The sequence below is a fragment of the Gopherus flavomarginatus genome, chromosome 2 (genome assembly GCF_025201925.1).
Source record: "Gopherus flavomarginatus isolate rGopFla2 chromosome 2, rGopFla2.mat.asm, whole genome shotgun sequence".
Taxonomy (NCBI): Eukaryota; Metazoa; Chordata; order Testudines; family Testudinidae; genus Gopherus; species Gopherus flavomarginatus.
The window spans coordinates 114,039,376-114,062,816 of NC_066618.1; the positions used below are offsets into that span (position 1 = coordinate 114,039,376).

Consider the following 23,441-nt stretch of genomic DNA (forward strand, 5'->3'; position numbering starts at 1 on the left):
CTTATTACATAGTAGATTACTTGAACATTGAGAAAAGAAGTAGTGCAATACTGCCCACATTCTAAAGGAGAAAGACTAACGCTTCATTCTAAATCAGTCCATTGCCAACTCCTGGGCCACCAGCTGACCCGCATTATTCTACTAGCTGCATTTTCCACAAAGCTGGTACAAGTCTAAAATTCAGATACGTAGCCCTTGACCTCAAAACTATTTTAATCTTACCAAAAAAGGGAGCATACAAACAAAGTGGTAGGACAGATGATACAATACACATTTTTCAACTTCTTCGCCCCTTTCATTTACCTCATTTCCATTGCTACTTCTAAAGCCTAGCACTGTATCAAACATTACTTATAACATGTGGCTTATTCAATTAAAACTTTTATATTTTCCTGCCATCCAGTCCTCCCCCTTCACTGTCTTATCATCACTTCACAACATCATTGCCTTCATCCTCACACAGAGCAAACCTTAGCTTCTGACCTGTCTTTCCATCCCATCCTCCCAGCAATCATCTCCATTCAACTGGGAAATTCTCCCGTCTTACTGAGGATTTCACAAGAATGGCCTTAGTCAATATCACAGAGATGGACTGTGAAGGCTCCGTTTCACCCATGGTGTCTGCTGCAGTCTAGCTGCTTCCCAGGGGCCTAATGCAGTAATTGGAGGTGATTGGTGGGCCTCTGCCTCCATGTGGTTTTGAGGACTCTGGTAATCCAGTGTCTCAGAGCAATTTCCTGTGTTGTGCTCTAGCAGTGTGTGAGGGAAGGGATGTATGGACTACTCTGGCCATGGGAATGCTAGTACATTCAGTGGGTCTAGGTTGTCACTGCCCCCCCCCCCAACAGGTGGATGGTGATTAATAAATAAAGGCTTCTAGATTGGGGAGTGATATTTTGTTTGACTTTCAACAAGTGTCACACCTGTATCCATTTCTGTAAGAGCGTTCCCTCCGAACTAAGCACTGTAACCTCTTCATATTTAAAAAGGCTTAGCATTTCAAATGCGTGTCTACACTGCTCCCTCCATCCTCCCATCCAAAGCCTGCAGAATGCCTTATTTGGCGATTTGCAGCTTGCTGATGTCTTTCTACAGCATCAGGTCTACACAGTTTTCTTTGAACTAAATGTGCTGGGAATCCCCTGCCACTCATCTAGCTCTATTAGGAGATATCTCACCTATCACTTTGTCAAAATAATACCTTTCAAAACTCAAGAAGAGTTTTAACTGTGCTCCCTAAGGAGAGTGAGTGCTGGTATAAGCATACCTATTTGACTGTTTGAGGAGGAGGTTTTCAAAAAAGCACTAATGGGAGTTAGGCATAAATGGAAGTCAATCTCCCTTTGACTTTCAGTAGGTCTTGGGGCTTAACTTTCACTTGTGTCTTAAATCTCCCTCTTAACCTCCAAAGTACCATGTGGTTCATTACAATAGGTCATTTCACCCAGGGTTGGTGCATGCAAAGAGAGTTGCTGCATGGCCCTGTAGGCTCTCATGAGATATATATGATAACAGTGGAGATCAAATTGTGTCCCAACATAATGGAATATCTCCCTGGGTTGTGAAAGAGAGACCTTTAAATGATTCACCTTTATTTCTTATTCAAGTGCTGCAACATTTCTGACATTTAGAAATTTTAATTTTCTTTACTGTCTTTGGTTAAAAGCAACCTTAAAACATACAGTAAAATCACTTGTGGTCATTTTCTCTGTTAACACATTTAAAAAATTTCAGTTTTCAATCTTCTCATCTTCTCCCAAAATTTCATGAAAAGCTCAAAACCTTTAATTTTAGTTAAGGTTTGTAACTTTCTTTAACCCTGTAAAGCACCCGATACGTGCAATGTATTACTATAGGCTGTAAAGCTCAGAATGTGACACTAAGTGTGCACGAGAATAGCTATAAGGCAAACAAACATTTATGATTTCTTTGTGGATAGGAATGAGGAGAGAGTGAACCTGGTTTGTGAAAATACTGGCTAACTACCACATCTGGTACATGGGCTGGAGCAGATTATCTGGAAAGGGCTTTACTGCATGCAAACAATATAACAAAAGGGATGGTCATAGAGCAGAGGGAGATAAACAGGGGTGGAATCTGACACCTAGCATGGGAATAAGGGACATGCTCTAGGGAGAAAGAAAGTGCATCACAAGGCCTACATGCTTGGTGGTGTGGTGTAGATGAAGGTATGAAAACTCCACTATATGCATCCATACTAGGAAAATTACGAAATCATATTGTAGGTGTGAAGCAACTGAAGATGGTCCAGAGGAGCCCATTTCATTCCTAAAGACACCTCTAGAGGGTACATGACTAAGTGGACTTTAACTAGGAAGATATTTCTAGGACTATACATGGGAATGATAAGCTCTTCCGATGAGCTACCCTAAACTCACAAGTTTAAAACCAGAATGAAGATGTGCTGAAATTATTGTTGAGTCACTCTAAGTTTTGATCAGGTGTTTCTAAATCCAGGATCATAAAAGGGTAGGGGATCCTCTCTCAGAGGCATAAGGAACCACGGGGGCAAAAACCTAAAGGCCCTACAGGGAAATCCAAGACACAGTCAAGCGAAGGTTGAAGTTTATATAACTGTGTTAGATCAGCATTTCCTACTGCCAACTGTATTCAATGGCTGCTCCTTTCAGTTCTTCAGGGGGACATGACTGAGGAACAAAACATTTTGTGGGCAAAAATGTGGCTTTTACATATAAACACTTTTTTTTTAACCACTCTTCAAATTACTTAAACTTTTTTTAGCAAGTGACTAAAATTTTTAAAAAGTGCTCCTTTTCTGGACTTTTCTTCTAGTAAGTCAAAAATTAGCTTTAAAATAAAAATAAAAATGGGGAGTTTTTTTAGAACAGTAGCTCAAAGCTTCAGACTCTAACAAATAGGAAAAACAAAATGCAAAAAATACAGAAAAAAGAATGTACGAAGTATGGCAAGGTCAAAAAAGCCTAACAAATTTGGGAACGAAAATATGGTTGACAAGGCCAATGTAATTTTGAGACTGTTTCTGAATGATCTCTTGGTAGGATTATCACCTCAACTTTCTTTCTTTAAAAGGTAAGGGGGTCCTTCTAATCTCTCGGTGAATAAATCATTCAGTGAAGTGGTTCTTCAACGGTGGTCCACAGAACAATCCTTGGTGGTCTGCAAAGTGCTTGCAGGTCACATGCTGCTTGGAAGAACCATTATTAGTGAGACTTCTGCCTTTGAGAGAAAGCATTTTGAGTCTATTGAGACAACTCAAACAGCAAATCACTAAGGGAAGATGAACTGTCACCACAAAGGTGTGCTGCAGGGAGCAGCAGGTTGCTCAGAGTTGAGAGAACTAATGTACTTCAAACACAACCAAAACGAAAGGATGTGCAGCTGGTCAGATAGCTAGGAGAGCAGAAGCATTCTCCACATGTCTGCTCTCCAAGTGCGGCCCTCTGAAGTCCTTTAGAACAGTGGTTCTTAACCTGGGGTCCATGCACCCCCCCTGGGGGGGTGCGAGATGCCCTTTTGAGGGTGCAAGACATGCCAGATTTTTTTTAGAAGGTAAATCATCAAAAACACAAATTAAGCACAGGCACATAAGTACAACTACTTTGTTTCATCAAACCTATGTATTTATTAACATTATACATTTTTTAATGATTACTGTAATATACAAATATATATCTAGGTTTAAAGAACTGACCTACTTCAATGATTTTTTATAAGGGGTGCGAGAACATATTTTGAGAACCAAAGGGGTGCAGGCTGCAGTAAAAGTTAAGAACCACTGCTTTAGAACATACATTGTCAACTTGATTTTGATCAGTGTGAACATATGATAACAGATTTGAAAAAAAGATTCTCTCTCTCAAACAATGCAGTGCTGCAAGGTGCTGAGTATCTTCAAATGCTACTAACTCCAAAGGGTTGAATTAACAGTGTATTTTTAATTATAAAGTATTTACCAGATCTCTGAATTGGGATGGAGAAAAAAATCTGAAGAGAATTACATACTGTAAATTAATATAAAAGTTTGTTAATGCAGCTCTATTTACATTTTCTATGTACTAGTATTTATTCAGTGATAAGTACGCTAGGTGTTTTCAGGCAGGTATGATGAGATCCTTGCCCTGAAGAGCTTAAAAACCACATTCAGAAATATCCCAGGGCTAGCTGTTAAGGAACAATTTGTTTTATTTGAAAGAACTATCAAGGGTCAGACTTCAAAAACTGGACTGCAAAGGTGTGCCAGTAACTGATATGGGATTTGGCCTGCAGAACCTTTATTACAGGGGATGAGCCATGTGAAGAAAGGAACCCAACTTGACTCTCAGAACCCAGGTTAGGTGTTTTTGTTTGTTTTTGGGGTGGGGGGGAAGAGAACAGGTCAGGCAGAAAGAAAAACTTAGCACACGATATGGAAATCTTTCAGAAACATTCAATATGGAAGCCCACAATGTCCATCACTTTTCAGAATACAATGGCACTTGAGAGAACAATGGGAGCTGCTGGGCTCTGAGCTCTTTTGAAAACCTGGCTCCTTGCAATTGTTGTCTCTCTCAGAATTTGACTGCTTTTCAATGTATCTCTAGGGATGGGAATGCAACAAACAATATACACTGATGGAGAGGTATATTTGTTCTGTCCCTTTCCTCAACCCTGTGTCTATCTTCTCTATTTAAACTGTAAACTCAGTCACTAAAGGGACAGGGACTATGTGTTTCTATGTTTGTACAGTGGCATAATGGGCCCCCTCTCCTTCTTGGTTGGCCCCTAGGTACTACCATTATAATCAAGAAAAATAAAAATGGAGTTGTATTTTTCAAGTGCAGCCATTTCACTCTTAAAACAGAAATAAATGTGATGCAAACATGCTATTTACACAAAAGAACTTCTGAGTTCCAGCAATCCCAAGCTGTCATCCTTATGATATAGAACAAGTGCAGTGAACACGTGGGCAAGTTCCTACATCTAACCAGCAAAGCTAGCTCAGGTTAACCTCTCAAAGTGAGGTTCTTTGGTTGCTATTGTTTTATGGCAGAAGCAAGTATTCCAGCATGTCCTGGCCTTTGAAGAATCCACACAGACACTTACCAAAAAAAAAAAAAAAGGGGGGGAGGGAGAGTAATTTTCTGTTTCCTGGCTAACCGTCAAGCACTAATGGTGCTGCAGCAATAGCAGTAACCCATAAATATTGCTCTCCTCAGCTCCCCACTTTATAAAGCAAAAGGAAAACACACTACTTTGCACTGTTCTTGCAGCCTGATCCAAAGCCCATCACCGTAGTCTTCCCGTGGACTTTGAATTAGGTCCTCAGTAAGCCTGTGCTGCAGTGGTCTTTATTCAAGCCAGGTGGTTGCTGGGGGAATAGCACTGACCTGGCTTCCTGCTGGATCAAGGACATGAAACTTCTGAAGAACTCTGATTTAAAAACAAAAAAAACTCCCCACAAAAAAAACCCCCAAAACAAAAAGTAATGCAGAGCGAAGTCAGCCTGCCTCTCCCCACTGCTGGGAAACTCTCCCACACACCCTTATGTTTTTCTACCCCACTTGGGAGTCCATATGCCGAAAATCAAGTCATATGAACATCTTCATTTTTCCTGTCTCAGTCAGCTTACTACTTGGCACCAGTGGTTACATTTACTGAATTATTTGCAAGCTCTTATACTACTATTTCTACAAGATGGAAGAGAGCTCTTCAGGTGCACTGCTTTAGGATGTGAAAGACAAAAGACATGTTACAACTTACCTGTCGTACTAGATGCTCCACCTAATTCTATAGCCTTTGTGCAAGCCATCCTTGAACCTGATAAGTCTGCATTTTGGCCCACTGATACATGTTTTGGCAGAACTCAATTATTTCTGTCAGAGTGAACACCCCACAGTGACAGCTGTGCAATTGCATTACATGATATAGCCCTTACATTTTTAGTCTGCACTTCAGCTGCCAAAGTGATTCATGATTAAGTAATTGAAAAGAGAAAACTCACAGGTTAAGTAATCCATAGTAAGAAGGATTAATTCAAAGGGATGCCACCTTCCCCAATACTAGAACCTGTTTCTACAGCCCAGTCTCAGGGCCAGCCCAATATTCTGATGTTGCAATGGGTCACAAACCTGGTCCAAGTCACAGACCTGGCATTACAACACCTCCAGGAGTCCCTGGTGTAGGAGGGATGTCCGTGCAAGAGGGAGACTGGAATTTTTTTTTGTCTAGTAATTGCTGCATTACAAAATAGGCTGCACTGAATTGTGCTGGGACTGAACTGGTCAGATATCCCTCAGTACTGGGGGAGATGGGGGAGGGAGGAACACAGAAAGATGGCATAAAGACACCTTAGCCCCAGTCCCTCTTGAAAGCACCAACTGGTGCTCCAGCACATCTGAGAATCTCTCCACTATATACTAGAACATGAGTCAATGTAATTTTGGATTCCTGGTGTGATGTCTATTCATCAAATAGCATCTCTAATTTGCAGAAAAGATAGTTTTGTCACCATTTGTGATCATGCAATTTCTAATTCTTGAAAGAGACAAGGTAGGTGAGGTAATATATTTTATTGGACCAACTTCAGTTAGTGGACAAAACAGGCTCTCTCTTCTTCAGATCTTACTGGGGTATGAGAGAGAGAAGGTATTTTAACGGACCAAATTGGACCTGAAGAAGAGTTTTGTGAAGCTCGGAAGCTTGTCTCTTCCACCAATGGAAATTGGTCCAATAAAACATAATACTTCACCTACCTTGTCTCTCCCATTTCCTGGGACCTACATAGCTACAACATTTCTAATTCTTGTGGGATCAGGAGAGGATAAGTCTTCAAAAAGTTTTTCTAAAAAGTACTTACAACTAATACAAAGGAAATCACAATTTTTTAAATTAAACTTTTAAAAATTAGGATGAAGAACATTTTCAGAAATAAAACATACAGTACATGGGCATCCTGGAAAACTTGCTTTGTTAGCATTCAATAGGTGGTGGCATCTGTTTATTTAGGACAACTGGAAAGATTTCAAAAGTAACTTTTGTATATATAGAACTATTGTGTATTTTACTATTTGGAATAAAACTGAGATCTACTTTAAATAAATAACCGGTAGCTTTCTCATGGTAAATCCTGGCAGGAAACCTATACAACATGACATAAAAAGATTTATTTCAATAGACAATGGACCTAAATTATTTTATGAAATGTAATGGAAAACTATGATATCAAAAGAGGTTTCCTACAGTGGACTGCAAATAGGATCCAGTCTGAAATTCTCACAGTAAGAGATTTTCAAAAGTAATTTTTAAACTAAAGGAGTTACCTTTAGCAGCCAGATTCACCAAACATTTTCAGAAGACTAAGCAATAGAATTTTGCTTTGAAACATGAAGGTTTCTGCCTTGCTAAGAAGTGAAAGTGGTGAGTTGCATTTCGAGCATTCAAAGGTTGGTATCACTGATTTATTAGCTAACCATGCTTTCTAAATAGTAGGGGTGCCTATTTTAGAAAAAACAACCCCCAAAGTGAACTTGAAATTAAAATACATATTCAAAAGGTAGAGTCTCTTCCTAGTTCACTGCGGTGGCAGAAGTCAGAGCAGCATCACTGGAGAGAAAGGTTAAATGCAAAATGTCAGACTTTGGGCTTGTCTTCACTACGGGGATAAGTCGACCTAAGTTATGTTACTCCAGTTATGTGAATAACGTAACTGGAGTTAATGTAGCTTAGGTCGACTTACCACAGTATCTTCACGGTGCTGAATCGATGGGAGATGCTCTCCAGTGAACTTCCCTTACTCTTCTTGGAGAGCTGGAGTACTGGGGTCGAACGGAGAGTGCTCTGCTGTTGATTTTGCAGGTCTTCACTAGACCTGCTAAATCGATCCCTGCTGCATCAATTCCAGCAGTGTCAATCTCTCTGTTCTGGAGACCATACCTTTACCTTTTTAGTCCTCCCCAAAGGAAACAACTGTGGATGGAGCAAAGGGGAGCAGGAGACGACCTGCTCCTATTGCTTGCAATACCAACCATCCTTACCCCTGAATCTCACTGCTGTTATAGGTATTCAGGACCACTGAGTAGTGAGGGGTGGGCATGCCACTAAAAAAAGTAGCTAAGAGTATCTGAGGTGCGTCTATAGAGAAGGCATAAGATAAGTGCTTTCCCATTTGTTACCAGGCATGAAAATTGCTATATACAAATAATCATAAAGGGCAAAATTCACCCTTATGCAGCGATCTAGCACAAGGCTTATGCACCACTTAAATCTTCAACATAGGGCTAACGTGGCACTTTTAGGCAAGATCTTTCGCTCTAAATGTCTTCAGCTCCCTATACAACAACAACAAATACTGCACAGAAAAGCAATACTGAGTATAAACAATATTTATAGAAATCAAATGAAGTTCCATAACAAAATCATGAATCATGAAGTGATGAATACTCAGTAGAAGACTATACATATTATATTGACACTTTCACATTGCAGTGCACTGTACATTCAAGTATTTCCAGTGGATTCCAACGAAAATCTTGGGCTTGAATTATCACTGGGTTACTCCAATATTACACTATTGTAGCAACAGCGTGACCCGAGCGTAAAACTGGAGTAACACAGTGGTGTATCATTCCCCTAACTTCTCCAAAAATTGCATTACTCTTTTAAACAGATTAATAATAATATATCCAAAACAAAACCAGAAGCTTGAGAATGTTTATTTGTACTTAGCACATACAAGGAAGATCAAAACAAATATTAATGATAGCATTTGTAAACAAATATACTTTACAAAGTTATATACTATCAAATTTGCTCTGAAAAATGCAGGGTTATCCCTATTTACAAATGGATATTTATTAAAATCAAGTTAAAAAACTACCAGTTTAAGATATCCCAAATATAAAGATATTACCTATTCCAGCAAACTTCAAAAGATCAGTTGTAATGCCAAATTAATAAGAAAATATGAATAAAGATGGCACTACGACTTTCTGAGTAAAATATAGGCAAGTGATCAAAATACCAGTCACGCCTATATAAGGGCCTGAGTTTGTAAAGTGTACATCCAACTTCGCAGAAGTCTAACATCTTTTTTATTTAATCAGGACCCCCATTTCCCCTTCCCTCAAGTACTACATTGATTACAAGCTACCTCTTGAATCACCCTCTTGGAGAAAAATTTTCACAAGGTAGTTTTATGTTTCCTCATGGTTTACATTCACAATTTCATTTAAAAAAACAAACAAACAAAAAAAAACAAAACAAAACAGAAAAGACAGCAGCACCCATTATTAAGGCATTATTATTATTATTATTTTTAACATTCCTTGTGTTCATAGCAGCAAATACTACATTTAGACATAGTATGCAATTTCTCATTGGTTTAATCAGTAAATCTGAGTAGTAATAGAGTAATTTATTAAGTTTAAAATTAGAGTGTTTTCCCTATACTTGTGTTTAAAGTTATATAAACACCTGTAATTTTATTTTGTGGGGAAAAAAAAAACAACTTTGATTATGTCAACAGGATCCCTTTATCACTGGACATTTAAGTCATTTTTAATTACAAAAGTGAGTTTTGATTCTGTTTTTCATTTGTTTCACATCTCCTGTTCTTGTATCAGTTAAGAAACTAAATTTCTGATCCTTTATTTTTTAATTGGGTTCATAAATTAAACAAGCTGATAAAATAATTAGATGTAGTGTGTAATATTTTAAAGAAACATGCCAGAGTCACACAAAAATATGATAAATTTTAACAATTTACAAAAATTTCAGAACTTGAGCCACAGTGAACTCTGACCAGTTTTCACAAAACTTATCAGATTTTTACAAAAATATTGAAAATATTTCTTTCAAGATTGTCTAGGAACACTAGCTAAAGAACAAGATGGCCCTACAGATTAAGAAACACACTTTTTACACAATATACTTTTAACATGATGCAAAGACAGACAATGCTTATGGAATGTAATGATCATCTAAGATGATAGGTGAAATTAGGATGACCCAGTTTCTCAAAGTGTTGTCATGAGTTTATCTTGGTACACCATACTTTGGATTCCTCCTAAATTCTTCTGGTTCTGATCCTGGATATAATGTAAATTGCGGTCATCTCCACTTGTGGTTGGTTTCCAATATGGTCTGTCATCATGGTAGGGTGGCCTGTACCATTTGCACAGTTATTGGTTAGTGAGAGGTGGAAGTAAATTTTACAATTATGAATGATATACAGTAATATGAGTTTATCAGATAGGCTCTAAAATGTACATGAAAAATGATGGAGAGTGAACAGCCATGGAAGGGAGTGGTGGATAGAACCATGGGCTTGATGTAAAGTCCACTGAAGCCACTGGGAGTCTTTCCATTGCGTTCAATGTGCTTTGCATTAGATCACGTGCACAGCACTTTTAGAATCTTTTTTTTCAAATGTTAAAAATAAAAATAATCATGCTTGAAAGCCACTGAACTTCCAGGGGAAAAGACTTAACTGCAGCAAGGCTAAGTGGCTTTGCCAAATGAGCAATAAATGCAGAATCATGCAAAAAAGTTGAGCTAATGGAAGTACTATTTCCCAAAGGCTTAAAAATTAAAAACACAGTAACATTAATGAAGCAATCAATCATGCACCCACAAATACTGCCATTTGCTCAACTCTGACACATCCACCTTGTTAAACCCAACAAAACTTCTAATTCCTGCAGCTAGAATACAAGTTTGTGTACAAATATACTCTGAACCCTGTAAAACCACTAGGAAGAAAAATGTGTTTTCCCTAGCATACTGGTATAGGTAACTACTACCATCACCAACCTCTCCCAAGCTTTCTGAAGGTACTAAGTACCAAATCACCATAAGTCATTTCAAAAAGCAGTTGTTTTAAGCAAGATGATGAAAAGAGAATACAAATAATTGCATAATACCAGATATACTTCTATATTAATACACTGAAGTTACGATATTTTTTTGAAACATTCTTTCTTTGTATGATACCAAAGTAGGCTGAAAACAGTGAATCTAAAATTGAAAGCCAAGTTTTTATTTTACTTGAAGGGAACATCAATAATAAATCTAAAAATTACAAATGACCACTAACCTCAGTTAGATCTTGGAAGAAAATTCAATCCTACAAGATTTTAATTGAGTAACAGCAGAACAGTTTTACTGAGGAGCTTTTATGGAGATAAGACAGAAAGTGACTCTGCACTTTCTTATTTTGGAGTTTACATTATTTACAAAACAGAACAAAACGGTCTCCCTTTTTCTCTTGTCCCATCTCAAACCCAATTCTGCAACCCCAACTGTGGGAGTTATATGAAACCAGGGCTTGATCCTGCCAGGGGCTGAGCACTCTGGCACAAACCCTACCCAACCTCTTAAACACATGCTCTAACTTTTATCACATAGGTAGTCTCGTTCACTTCAGTGAGACTACTCACATGCTTCAAATGAAAGCATGTGTTTAAATGCTTTGCTGGATTGGGGCCAGACTGCTCAGCACTTTTCAGGACTTATCTGACACAGGGCCTTCAGGATTGGTCTGTTATGTATTTCTTGCAGACTTAGCTTTGCAAAAGCCATTTTTCATATTTTCCTGTAGCTCTTTGCAATGATCTTAATCTTCACCGAAGAAAAAAAAAATTCTCTTACAAACTTTTTAACACACTGCTCTGCTAATCTCAACATTACTCTGCCTAAAGGAAAGTTTTAGGCCTTAAAAATATCAGAATTAACGAGACTGATCTCATAAATGGAAATTCCTTTTAGAAAAAACCCTTAAATGGTTACAAAATCTCTGTAGAGGCAGCTATTTCCTGGTAACAGGAAACTGGAGATTTTAGAGCTCATTCTGTGTTAAAATCAACAGGAGAGATTTTGAACAGTAATTTTATGTCAGTTTCATTACATATTTTAAAGGTTTTTTTTCATACAAGTAGTTTTGTTTTTACCTTAACATTTATTTTATTACCAGACTCTCTAGGAATTTTGAGACGGAGATAAATAATCTGCAGATCCACCTGAGAAATACTGAGTCTCCCATCTCTATGCCCTTTCCCTGCTTCTTCAGTCCTATAATCTCAGACCAGACTATCTCTTCTTCCGCTTTACAGCCTACCCTCACCGCTAGTGCTCACCTACACTCAGCACCAAATTCCACCTACCCTGTGATGGCATTATCTTATCTAAGAACACTAAGATGAAGAGGCAGGAAGAGGGGATAGATGAGAACAGCAATATTACGCACACACGGTGGTGCAAATTATATATACGTCTGAAAGTCCTAGACACTGTCTGGCAATAAAATAATACAAGTCAAAAAGAGTTATATTTACCTAGGAAAAAAGCACATAAAACATACTGATTTCAATTTAGACTGAGTTTCTTCCAATCTTGTTTTCACTTAATTCTTGTCTGATACTACATAAAGACTTAAATTTTAGTGCTAAGATCAGCCATATTCATAGTTATAGAGATACTGAATTTTCAAGTGGTAGTTTTAAAATGTTCTTTTTATGTGATTTTTGAAAAATCTACCAATCTATTAATATAATGTTCATTATGAAAGCACTATAATTTTCCATTAAAGTTTTTAGAATACAGGAAAATGATCGCTGCATATTACGAATCTGTACATTGTTGATTTAAGCCCACTCAAAAAGGACATGCTCCACTGTTTTCTGAAATTAAATGCTAATCAAAGTAAAATTCATTTTACTAAAAATATTAAGCACCTCACTGCCAGATACACAACCTACAGAAATTAATTTAAAAGGAAAATTTAATCCTAAAATTTTGTTTTGAATAATAAATTAAAAATAAATCTAAACAAACTATCAACTTCCTTCTAATAACTTTAATAGATTTAGAATATGTCAAAGCAAAAACTAAAGTGATTAACATACATCACCTCATAGTCTCATCACAGTTCTAATCCAACAGGTTATTTAAAATAAAGAAGAAATAAATGATTCCTCCCATACAATGAAGAGAGCTTACCTTACGTTCACAGGAGTATGAGGGTGCCAGTGTGGTGGACCAGGATGTATATTAGGGTGATACTGTGACTGAAAGTAAAATATTAGCTTTGATTATATCATTGTATCATTCTTAATCAGATTGCATTTATTAATTTTCTATGGAGCTCTTTTTAAAGTGAAGAGTTGTCCTCAATTACATCATTCTCATGTTACAATTGCCTGGATTGTTACTGCAATTTCATACTTTCACTACCAGTCGTATCAAAAAATGATTAAAGACCTGCCTTATAAACATACCAACTATCACAACTGCAGCTGTTGACAGATGTGAGCATGAACTATACCATAGAACCTACAGCTACGTCTACACTTGGAGCTAGCGGTGTAATTCAAGCTCTGGTGTTAAAAATAATGCAGCAGCTGTGTTAGCACAGGCAGTGGCACAAGCTAGCAGTCCAGAGTAGGTAGCCACAGGGTTCAGGTGGGTTTGTACTCAACATGGCTAGCCCATGTGGCCATTTGCTTCTGCCCACGCTACACAACTATTTTTAGTGTGCTGGTTAATTACAATATGTCTACACAAGCTGAGACTCACAGCTCCCAGTTTCAAGTGTAGACATAATCCCAGGGACACTGTTATGCGTAGAACAGCTCTCTACAGTGTAGTCTGTCATAGTTTGAAGATAGCAGTCAACCAGGGATATCAGCACCATCTAGGGATTTGAAAGGTAAGATTCAGTCTCTCTCCCATGTTGCTCAACATGAGCATAGAGCAGAGGTGGGCAAACTGCGGCCCGTGGGCCAGATCTGACCCCTCAGGGCTTTGGATTCGGCCCGCGGCGCCGCCGGCACCATGTCCCTGCAGCCCCCCGGGGGGTGGGCAGAGGGCTCCATGCATTGCCCTTACCTCCAGGCATCGCCCCCCGCAGCTCCCATTGGCCGGGAAGGGGGAACCGCAGCCAATGGGTGCTTTGGGGGAGGTACCTGGAGGCACGGCAAGGGCAGTGCACAAAGAGCCCTCCGCCTCCCCTCCCCCAGGGGCCTCAGCACTTCCAGAAGTGGCATGGGGCTGGGGACAGGGCAGGCAGGGAGGCTGCCCTGGCCCCGGTGCGTGCCGCTGCCACCCCGGAGACGCCGGAGCCCGAACCCCTCCTGTACCCCACCCTCAACCCCCTGATCTGAGCCCCCTCGTACACCCTGCACCCCTCTTGCATCCCAACCCCGTGCCCCGAGATCCCTGCTGCACCCTGCACCTCTGTGCATCCCAACTCCCTGCCCTGAGCCCCCTTGTACACCCTGCACCCTTCCCGCACCCTAACCTCCTGCCCTGAGCCCCCTGCCATACCCCGCACCCCTCCTGAACCCCAACCCGTCTTGAGCCCTCCCATACACCCCAAACCCCTCCTCTGCCCCAATCCCTTGCCCAGAACCCCTTCCTGCACATCTCACCCCCTCCCACACCTTGCACTCCCTCCTGCATCCTAACCCCCTGCCCCGGCCCTGCATACAAATTTCTCCACCCAGATGTGGCCTTCGGCCCAAAAAGTTTGCCCACCCCTGACATAGAGCCTTTTGGTGAAATGATCTTCAAGCCCAGAGCTTTATGAAGCACTAGCATGAGCTTGGTTACAGCTGAATGAAAATGAGGAAATGTTTTTGCTGCTCCTTTTGGAAAGACATCACAACCCAAATTTTTGCTCTGTTGCATAATTTCAGCCTGTTTGCTTGGGAAATGGGTGAAAAGTCATTTTTATTAGGAGGGAGAGAAGGGTTATTACAGCAGTAAGGTCCAGAAGGACAACACCATTCCCTATGCCCATTAAGTCCTGATGAGACAATGACAGTGGAACAAAATCACTATGGAGGTTTTAAAATTTATTAATTGAAAAATATATTATGATTAGTTTCTCATACATGCGTTCACTGTGGATGAAAATGCAATTTGCTCCCTCAGCAGCACTGAATGCTACTGTGAAGTATATGAAACAAGGGTGAGATCCTTACTTCCACTCCAGGCCCTTCTCCCCTGGTTAGGAGGGAAGGAATGGCATAAAGGGGCTGTGAAAGCCCCCAACCCAGCCACGGGAGGATTCCCTCTGGTGTAAACACCATGGAAGACAATTGTAAGAATGCCTACTGGGGACACCTCCTAACAAGCCCTGGCATAGGTGGTGTACTGGGGATGGGACCACACGATGCAACACTGCAAAGATTCTGGGTGGTGCCGAAGCCCATAAGGTAAGCCCAGGAGGCGGCCATAACTTAAACAGGCCCTCTAAGGCTGTCTAAATGTTTGGGGCACCTTTCCAGTCCCCAGAGCTGCAGAGGAGGGAGCAAAGGTGTTTCCCCACTGTACTGCAGTAATTAGAGACAGAACAAAGTCTCACCACAAGGGTATGAAAGGAACAAATCAAAACAACAGGGAAGAAGGGGGAGAGAGGAGAAAATGAGTCACCTTAATTATAGGCAGCAATAATTTTACAATTAAAGTAACAAAACTAAAGTCAATATTCAGTCCAGCAAGTGTTACTCTTACCTGGTAGTTGTGGACTTCAGGATTATTTTTTGCACTAAAATAAGAAAGAAAATATAGCTTTTCTGTAATTAAAACTGACACAAATAAGAAAACTGATAATTTCCATGAATTAGTTTACTATGTGGGTGAACAAGACTGAGAACCTGATCCTTCAACTGGCTACACAAAGGAAAAGTTCTGTGCCTGTGTTGAGTCCCTCTAAATCTAAAGAGGATATAGAGAAGCACAGGCATCCACTCTCATGCAGCCAGTTGCAGGATTGAGGCCTAAACTTCTCAGGAATATTGGAAACATGTTGGTACCAGGACAGATCTGTCTTTTTGGGTCTTCTGCTAACAATAATGAAAACATTAACCTATCAGTCCTTCAAAATTCTGTAATGTAGCAGTCCATTTTAATAGTACTAAGAGAACTACGAGTGAATTAACAGATCCTTCCAAATCACATTTCCCTGAAAACAACAAAATGAAAATGATAGCTAAATAAACATCATTTCAGCCTCCGCACCCTCCTCCCCTGGTATACTGTCTTGTACCTTTTATGACTACAAGAAACACCAACTTCCCAGATCCTGCATTATGCAAGAACATAATTTTATATAGAAGAGTAATCCCATTGACTTCAGTGGAATTACCCACATGTTTGCAAGAGCAAAGCCTTAAATAATAGTATGAAAATGTCAAACATTCCAGAGTACCAAAAAAGTTTGCAGAAAGTGTTACTTTTCTAAACTATATTTCTTCAGGCTTGTAAGAGTGCTTGTCCTCATTTAGTTCACGGCAAATTTGAACTTTTTAAAAATACATTTTTAATTTAATCAAGTGCAAAAAAAGTGTGAAAAATTTCTAACTGGAGAAAACCAACATTTTCCTCCACATTTCTGAGATTGATAAAACAAACATGGCCAATTAAACTAAAAAATAACCCAAACCCACCATCCATTCCCTGGCTATCCAAGTAAGAAATGGCAGCTCAAAGGCTAATTTTTAAAAAGTTAAAAGCACCCGCAATTAGGGATTCATAAAGCAAGTACCTTCTTCACCATAACTCTACTGTTGCTACTGACACATTTCAATTTAAAAAAAAGGGTGGGGGGCGGTGCAACACAACTGTATAGCATAAATTAAGAGCTAGAAAAGTTAGTGTGGTTCCATGTACTCCTGATTTCACATGATTATGAAGTGATGAGTAGGTTACCGTGTGAAAATGCTAATTTAATAACACCTCTAATTCAGTTTTATGTAGCTCAGTGCTCTGTTTTTAGAGAGGTATAACAAAATTTGAATGTTACAAATTCAAAAGCATTAGTAGTTTGTTCAGCAAAGGTCTGCTTGTACTACAGTGAACATTCGGGGCAAAGAAAAGACTCTTTATTTTAACTTATAAAGCAGCAACTGATAGTATTAGATGCTCAACATAATGACAACAAAATCAGAAAGAAAATAAGCTCAATTTTTCTCCTATTTTCAAAGGACAGAAATCCACTCAGACAAAAAGAAAAGCAAACACAGTTTCATACTTAGCCCCTGATCTCTCACTGTGGTCAGCTAGTGCAGGTGCAGGACTCGGTGCTAGCCAACTCTGATGCAGGAACAGGCCCTTAGGACTCATTGCGAAACCATAGGAATGACCATGCAGTGAGAATCTGGATATACTTACCACAATTGTGCTGCCTTCACAGGATTGTTTGCTTTAAAAAAAAAAAAAAAAGTTAATCAACATTTACCTTTGGAAGAGAACTTACTGTACTGTAATTGTGGTTCTTTCATAGAATCATAGACTTTAGATGATCATAATGATTCCTTCTGACCTTAATCTGACCTCCTGCACAATGCAGACCACAGAATCTCACCCACCCACTCCTGTATCAAACCTGTGTCTGAGTCATTCAAGTCCTCAAATCCTGGTTTAAAGACTTCAAGGTGCCCGACGCTGCAGAGGAAGGCAAAAAAACCCCAGGGCTTCTGCCAATCTGCCCTGGAGAAAAATTCCTTCCCGACCACAAATATGGTGAACGGCGAAACCCTGAGCATGTGAGCAAGAGTCACTAGCCAGACAACCAGGAAAGAATTCTCTGTAGTAACTCAGATCCCACCCCATCTAACATCCCATCACAAGCCATTGGGCATATTTACTGCTAGTAGTCAAAGACCAATTAATTGCCAAAATTAGGCTATCCCATCATACCATCCCCTCCATAAATATATCAAGCTTAGTCTTGAAGCAACATGTCTTTTGCCCCCATTACTCCCCTTGGAAGGCTGTTCCAGAACTTCACTCCTCTGATGGTTAGAAACTTTCATCTAAATTTCACGTCTCAACTTCCTAGTGTCCAGTTTATATCCATTTGTTCGTGTGTCCACATTGGTACTAAGCTTAAATAATTTCTCTCCCTCCCTGGTATTTATTCCTCTGATATATTTATAAAGAGCAATCATATCTCCACCAGCCTTCTTTTGGTTAGGCTAAACAAGCCACGCTCTTTAAGTCTCCTTTCATATGACAGGTTTTCCATTCCTCAGATCATCCTAGTAGCCCTTCTCTGAACCTGTTCCAGTTTGAATTCATCCTTCTTAAACATGGGAGACCAGAACTGCACCCAGTATTCCAGATGAGGTCTCACCAGTGCTTTGTATAACGGTACTAACACCTCTTTTCTCTACTGGAAATACCTCGCCTGATGCATCCCAAGACTGCATTAGCTTTTTTCACGGCCATATCACATTGGCAGCTGATAGTTATCCTGTGATCAACCAGTACTCCAAGGTCCTTCTCCGCTTGTTACTTCCAACTGATGCCTCCTCAGTTTATAACAATAGTTCTTGTTATTAATTCCTAAATGGACGATCTTGCACTTTTCACTATTAAATTTCATCCTATTACTATTACTCCAGTTTACAAGGTCATCTAGATCTTCTTGTATGAAATCCCGGTCCTTCTCTGTATTGGCAATACCTCCCAGGTTTGTGTCATCCGCAAATTTTATTAGCACATTCCCACTTTTTCTTCCAAGGTCAGCAATAAGAAGATTAAATAAGATTGGTCCCAAAACCGATCCCTGAGGAACTCCACTAGTAACCTCTCTCCAGCCTGACAATTCACCTTTCAGCATGACCCATTGTAGTCTCCCCTTTAATCAGTTCCTTATCTACCTTTCAATTTTCATATTGATCCCCATCTTTTCCAATTTAGTTAATAATTCCCCATGTGGAATCGTATCAAATGCCTTACTGAAATCGAGATAAATTAGAGCCACTGCATTTCCTTTGTCTAAAAAAATCTTATCTTCTCAAAGAAGGAGCTCAGGTTGGTTTGGCATGATCTACCTTTTGTAAAACCATGCTGTATTTTGTCCCAATTACCACTGACCTCAATGTCCTTGACTACGTTTTTCTTCAAAAATTTTTCCAAGACTTTGCATACTACAGATGTCAAACTGACAGGCCTGTAGTTGCCCGGATCATGTTTTCCCCCCTTTTCTTAAAGATAAGAACTATGTTAGCAATTGTCAAATCATATGATACAACCCCTGAGTTTACAGATTCATTAAAAATTCTTGCTACTGGGCTTGCAATTTCATGTGCCAGTTCCTTTACTATTCCTGGATGAAGATTATCTGGGTCCCCCAATTTCATGCCATTAAACTGTTCAAGTTTGGCTTCTACCTTGGATGTGGTAATATCTACCTCCATATCCTCATTCCTATTTGTCATCCTACAATTACCCCATAGCTCCTCATTAAAAACTGAGATACTATAGTCTAAGTGTACCTCATATGTGCAAGACAGGAATATTTTTTTGAGTAGCAGCATCTGTCAGGGCTGTGCATGTACTTTGTGCTCCCACATGAGGCAATGCAGTCACAACCCCCAATCTGTTCCCTTGTGATTCAAAGCTAGTATTAGCTACAGACTCCAAAAAGCAGAGCTAGAGGGCAGGTCATGGGATCTGCACCTACCCCACAGTTACTGTAGAGTAAGTAACAGATCTCTCTTCTTTAGTAGGTCAGTGTAGATCCCACTGTAGTTCACTGGCAAGCAGTAGCCTCTTAGGATGGTGAAGTGGGGCATTAGCTGAACCAAACAATGATTGAAGAACTGGTCTCCTGAACTCATCATGAGCCCTGACTGCCATGTCAAGGACATAAATTTTTCACAAAAGTCAGTGGGTTACTCCATGTTGCAGATCTCAGAGGCAGGAACATTCCTGAAGCAGGTGGTAGATGCAGCCTGTGCCTCTGCAGAGTGTGCCTTGATGGACAAAGTGACCAGATTGCCAGCCAGCTGACTGCAGGTAGAAATTCACTGCATGATTCCCTTTGGATGGGCCAGAAATGGCCAAAAAGAGGTGTGTGAGGGGGGAGCCAAAACGGATCAGTCCTATCAAGGTAATATAGTAAAGCTCTAATTACATCCAAGGTATGTATTTTCTTCTCTTCCAGAAATGAGTGCAGCTTTGGGAAGAAGATTGGTCTGGTAACTGATTGGATCAGGTGAAAATATGAGATAGAAGAACGTGTATGGTGGTCTGGCCATGAGAGCTTGGAGCTCACAAGCCCTTCAAGCTGAAGCAGTAGCCAGCAGAAAGACTGCCCTGCCAGTAAAGTGTTGTATGGAGCATTCTAGCGTGGCTCCTGGGGAAGCTCCATGAGCTCCAGGAGGATGACATGAGGTCCCACACGGCAGACAGGTCTCTAACTGGAGGACGGATATGAACGAGGCCCTTAATTAACTTCAACATCATCAGGTGCAAGAAGATAGAGTCTGACAGTTCTGGAGCATGACATGCTGATTCTGCTGCAAGGTGAACCCTGGCAGTATTGAGAAAAGATGACTGAAGGGGGACCCAATAACAGTCTTCAAATATGTTAAGAGCTGTTATAAAGAGGATGGTGAGCAACTGTTCCCCATGTCATCTGAAGGTTGGCCGAAAAGTAACAGACTTAATCTGCAGCAAGGGAGATTTAGGTAATATAGTAGGAAAAACTTTCTAACTCTACAGATAGCTAAGTACTGGAATAGGCTTCTAAGAGAGGTTGTAGAATCCCCATCATTGGAGGTTTAAGACCATGTCAAGGATGGTCTAAGTTTACTTGGTCCTGCCTCAGTACCACGCGCTGGATCTGATGACATCTCAAGGTTCCTCCCAGCCCCACAGTTCTATTATTCTATTCAGTCTGATGGCTCTCTGTTCCAAGATGCTCATATGTAAATTTAGTTTGTTCTGAGACCATGTTCCTGGCATCTGCAGGTGGTTCAAATGGGCATCCCATCCTCTCCCTGAAGCATCTATGGTAAGTGTAACAGTTAGGGAGAAAGCAGAGAATGGGATCGATCCCTTTCCGTATATTCACTGGGAGTAGCCAAACAAGAGAGCTCTTGTAGGACTTGGGGAGGAGCTATGGCTTGGAGCAGTGTGGCTCCCAGCTAGATGCCAAGGATACCTCTTCACCAGAGGACGAAAGATGTGAGGGCTTCAGGTAGTGATACGGGATGCTGGTGTTGCTCTAACACTGAATCCTGTTCCTCCTGATACTCTGATGTGTGTCTGGCCAGAGATGCAGCAAAGAGTCCTGTGGCACCTTATAGACTAACAGACATATTGGAGCATGAGCTTTCATGGGTGAATACTCAAGATGCTGAAGGGAGAAGTGACCTCTTCCTTGAGCACAGTTGAGTCTGGCTCCTCGATGCCCAAGATGGTGGACCCCAGTAACCTCAACAGGGCCACAGTAGTAAGAATACCATTGGCATTATCCAATCCTGTGCCATTCCTGAGGAGGTGGCTGGGGCATAGCCCTGTTGAGGAATCAGGTGAGCCTCTCCATGGTGTCAGCCGCTGAGCTGAGGGGAGAAGACGATGGAGAGAACGTACGCCTTTGCTGACAGTGAGGGGGAATAGACATCTTGTAGGGGTGTCTCTGCACTGGGATTTGTACCAGTATTGGCAGGTGCTTCAGCACTGATGGTTGTTCCAGTTCTCCCCTAGGCTCATCCTCCATGGTCAATGTCGACACCGAAGCGTGCAGTCCAGAAGTTGTGTGTTGTTTCTCCTTATGGGAGAACACTGATCTTTGCCTGGAGTCTTTGAAGTGACTCCCCTCAGTGTTGGACTTTGATGGCACAAGTGCTAGTGCCTGATTTGATGTTGATGATGTTTCAATGATGGAAGCAACTGTGTCAGTGATAGTTCCTTTCTCGGTGCGGTCTTCTCTGCACTGGGTTTAGGCGTAGCCTGTCTGCTGAAGGAATGCTGGATGACACTGACTTGTCCAGTAGCAGGACCTTGGAGCTCGTCTCTCGGGATCTGAGGCTACCTTCATGAATTGTTCCAGAAGGTGTAGTTTGAGCTTCATCTCATATCCTGCTGGAAAATGGCTGGTACACAGAACACTTGCTAGGTATGTGCAACTCATCTAGATAGAAGCAGCTCCTACTGTGCCCCCGTTGCAAAATGGACAGGGCTATACAGAGTGTATATATGGGGGATCAGCACAGGGTGTGTGTGTATTGAACTATCAATACTGGGTTCAGATGGATTGACGTGATTTGCAGAGGTCGAAAAAAAAAATCAAGGTGATCAAAACAGAGTTCTGAAGAATTTCTGAAGGTTTGCAGAAATTGCAGCCAAAGCTAAGAACTAGTAGGTCGGACATTCCACAGGTTCAGTGCCACAAGCAGTCAGAGGGAATGAGGTAAAGTCATGGCCATGTTGCCCTTTATACTGTCACTTAGGTCCATGAAAAGGCACAGGGTGCCATGCAGATTTTGCTACTCAATAAATAAATAAAATAAATAAATAAATAAATAAATAAAAATACTGCTCTCACATGCATGAGCTGCATGCACGTCTACATGGGGATCCACACTGAGACAGACTCAGAGAATGATAAATACCACAGTTCTATAAGATTGTTTTGTAGCTGACATAAGCACAGTGGAAACAAAAGATGGGACCAGTAACCCCGCAGATGCACACATAGAGAGTTACCTCTAGATGTGGTTCTCCCCATTCCCAGGCAGAAAAGGAAAGGGGAGAAAGTCAAAAGGGTTGTCAACCCCACACATTCCAAAATCACAAATCAGTCACACAAAAATAATTGCTCAATGTCGCTCCAGGTTTGCACCTGCAGCTGAGCTCGCAGGTGCCCAGGGAACGTATAACTCTGGCTGAGGATGGGGAAGAAGACAAGACACAGGAATGGTGAAGGATGGGAGAGGATATAGGAGACACAAAGGATAACACAACAAAAGTGACTAAGGGAAAAAGTTGCTACCTTTGATTTGAGTCAGCTGGTGACTCATTCGGTTATGCTCATCATACTGAGCTATAATATTGTTTGGTTTGAATATGGTCACCTATACACCAATAGAAATTCTGCAATATGCCTGTGCGGCTGTTAATGAGCATGCAATTAATTTAATGAAGATGTATAATTCAAGTGGGTTAAATAAAAGCCCCACCTTTAAAAGTTGAATGCCTTCGTGATGGATACCGTTTGCTGGGTTTTCTTTCAAATGTACTGGTTCTGCGTAACCTAGATCCATGCGTTGCTTGATACTCTGTTCGACCACTAAAAAAATTTTTTTTAGTTAGAGAGAACGACTTAACTCCACACTTACTTCGTGCTTATCAAACATGCTTAGAGAAACCAAGCTGCTTTGCAAAGAGTAATAAATAAATAATCTTGGAACGAACTGGACAAATCTTGTATTTTTACACTGTCTTCTTGCGTCCTCAAATAAATACAAATGCCCAGTTATTTCATTAAATACCTGAATCTGAAGCGTGAACCCAGCCTTATGAAGTCAGATCTGCTAGATTTACTGTTTGCTGGTATTCGCAGTCTGAAGAATGCATGGTGTTCCACTGCACATTTCCACAAATGTTTGCAAGTTTTTGCATTGTCTAACCGGAAAACAAATGTGTGCTCTTGTTCTCTGCCCTAA

General features: G+C 40.5%; 1 protein-coding gene across 3 annotated transcripts in view; it reads right to left on the reverse strand.

Moving 5' to 3' along the window:
* EPB41L4B (erythrocyte membrane protein band 4.1 like 4B) overlaps positions 1-23,441 on the reverse strand; it is a 279,948-nt gene that overhangs the window by 118,966 nt on the left and 137,541 nt on the right. For 2 of the 3 annotated variants that reach the window (XM_050937694.1, XM_050937692.1), the window contains exons 11-15: positions 23,268-23,437; positions 22,956-23,065; positions 17,152-17,182; positions 15,493-15,526; positions 12,976-13,043 (exon numbers count right to left, since the gene is read on the reverse strand). In XM_050937694.1, the coding sequence (XP_050793651.1) occupies positions 12,976-13,043; positions 15,493-15,526; positions 17,152-17,182; positions 22,956-23,065; positions 23,268-23,437 (413 nt within the window). Of the gene's footprint in view, positions 1-8,471; positions 10,144-12,975; positions 13,044-15,492; positions 15,527-17,151; positions 17,183-22,955; positions 23,066-23,267; positions 23,438-23,441 lie in introns of those variants that run through there. The other variant, XM_050937693.1, reaches the window with a different exon arrangement.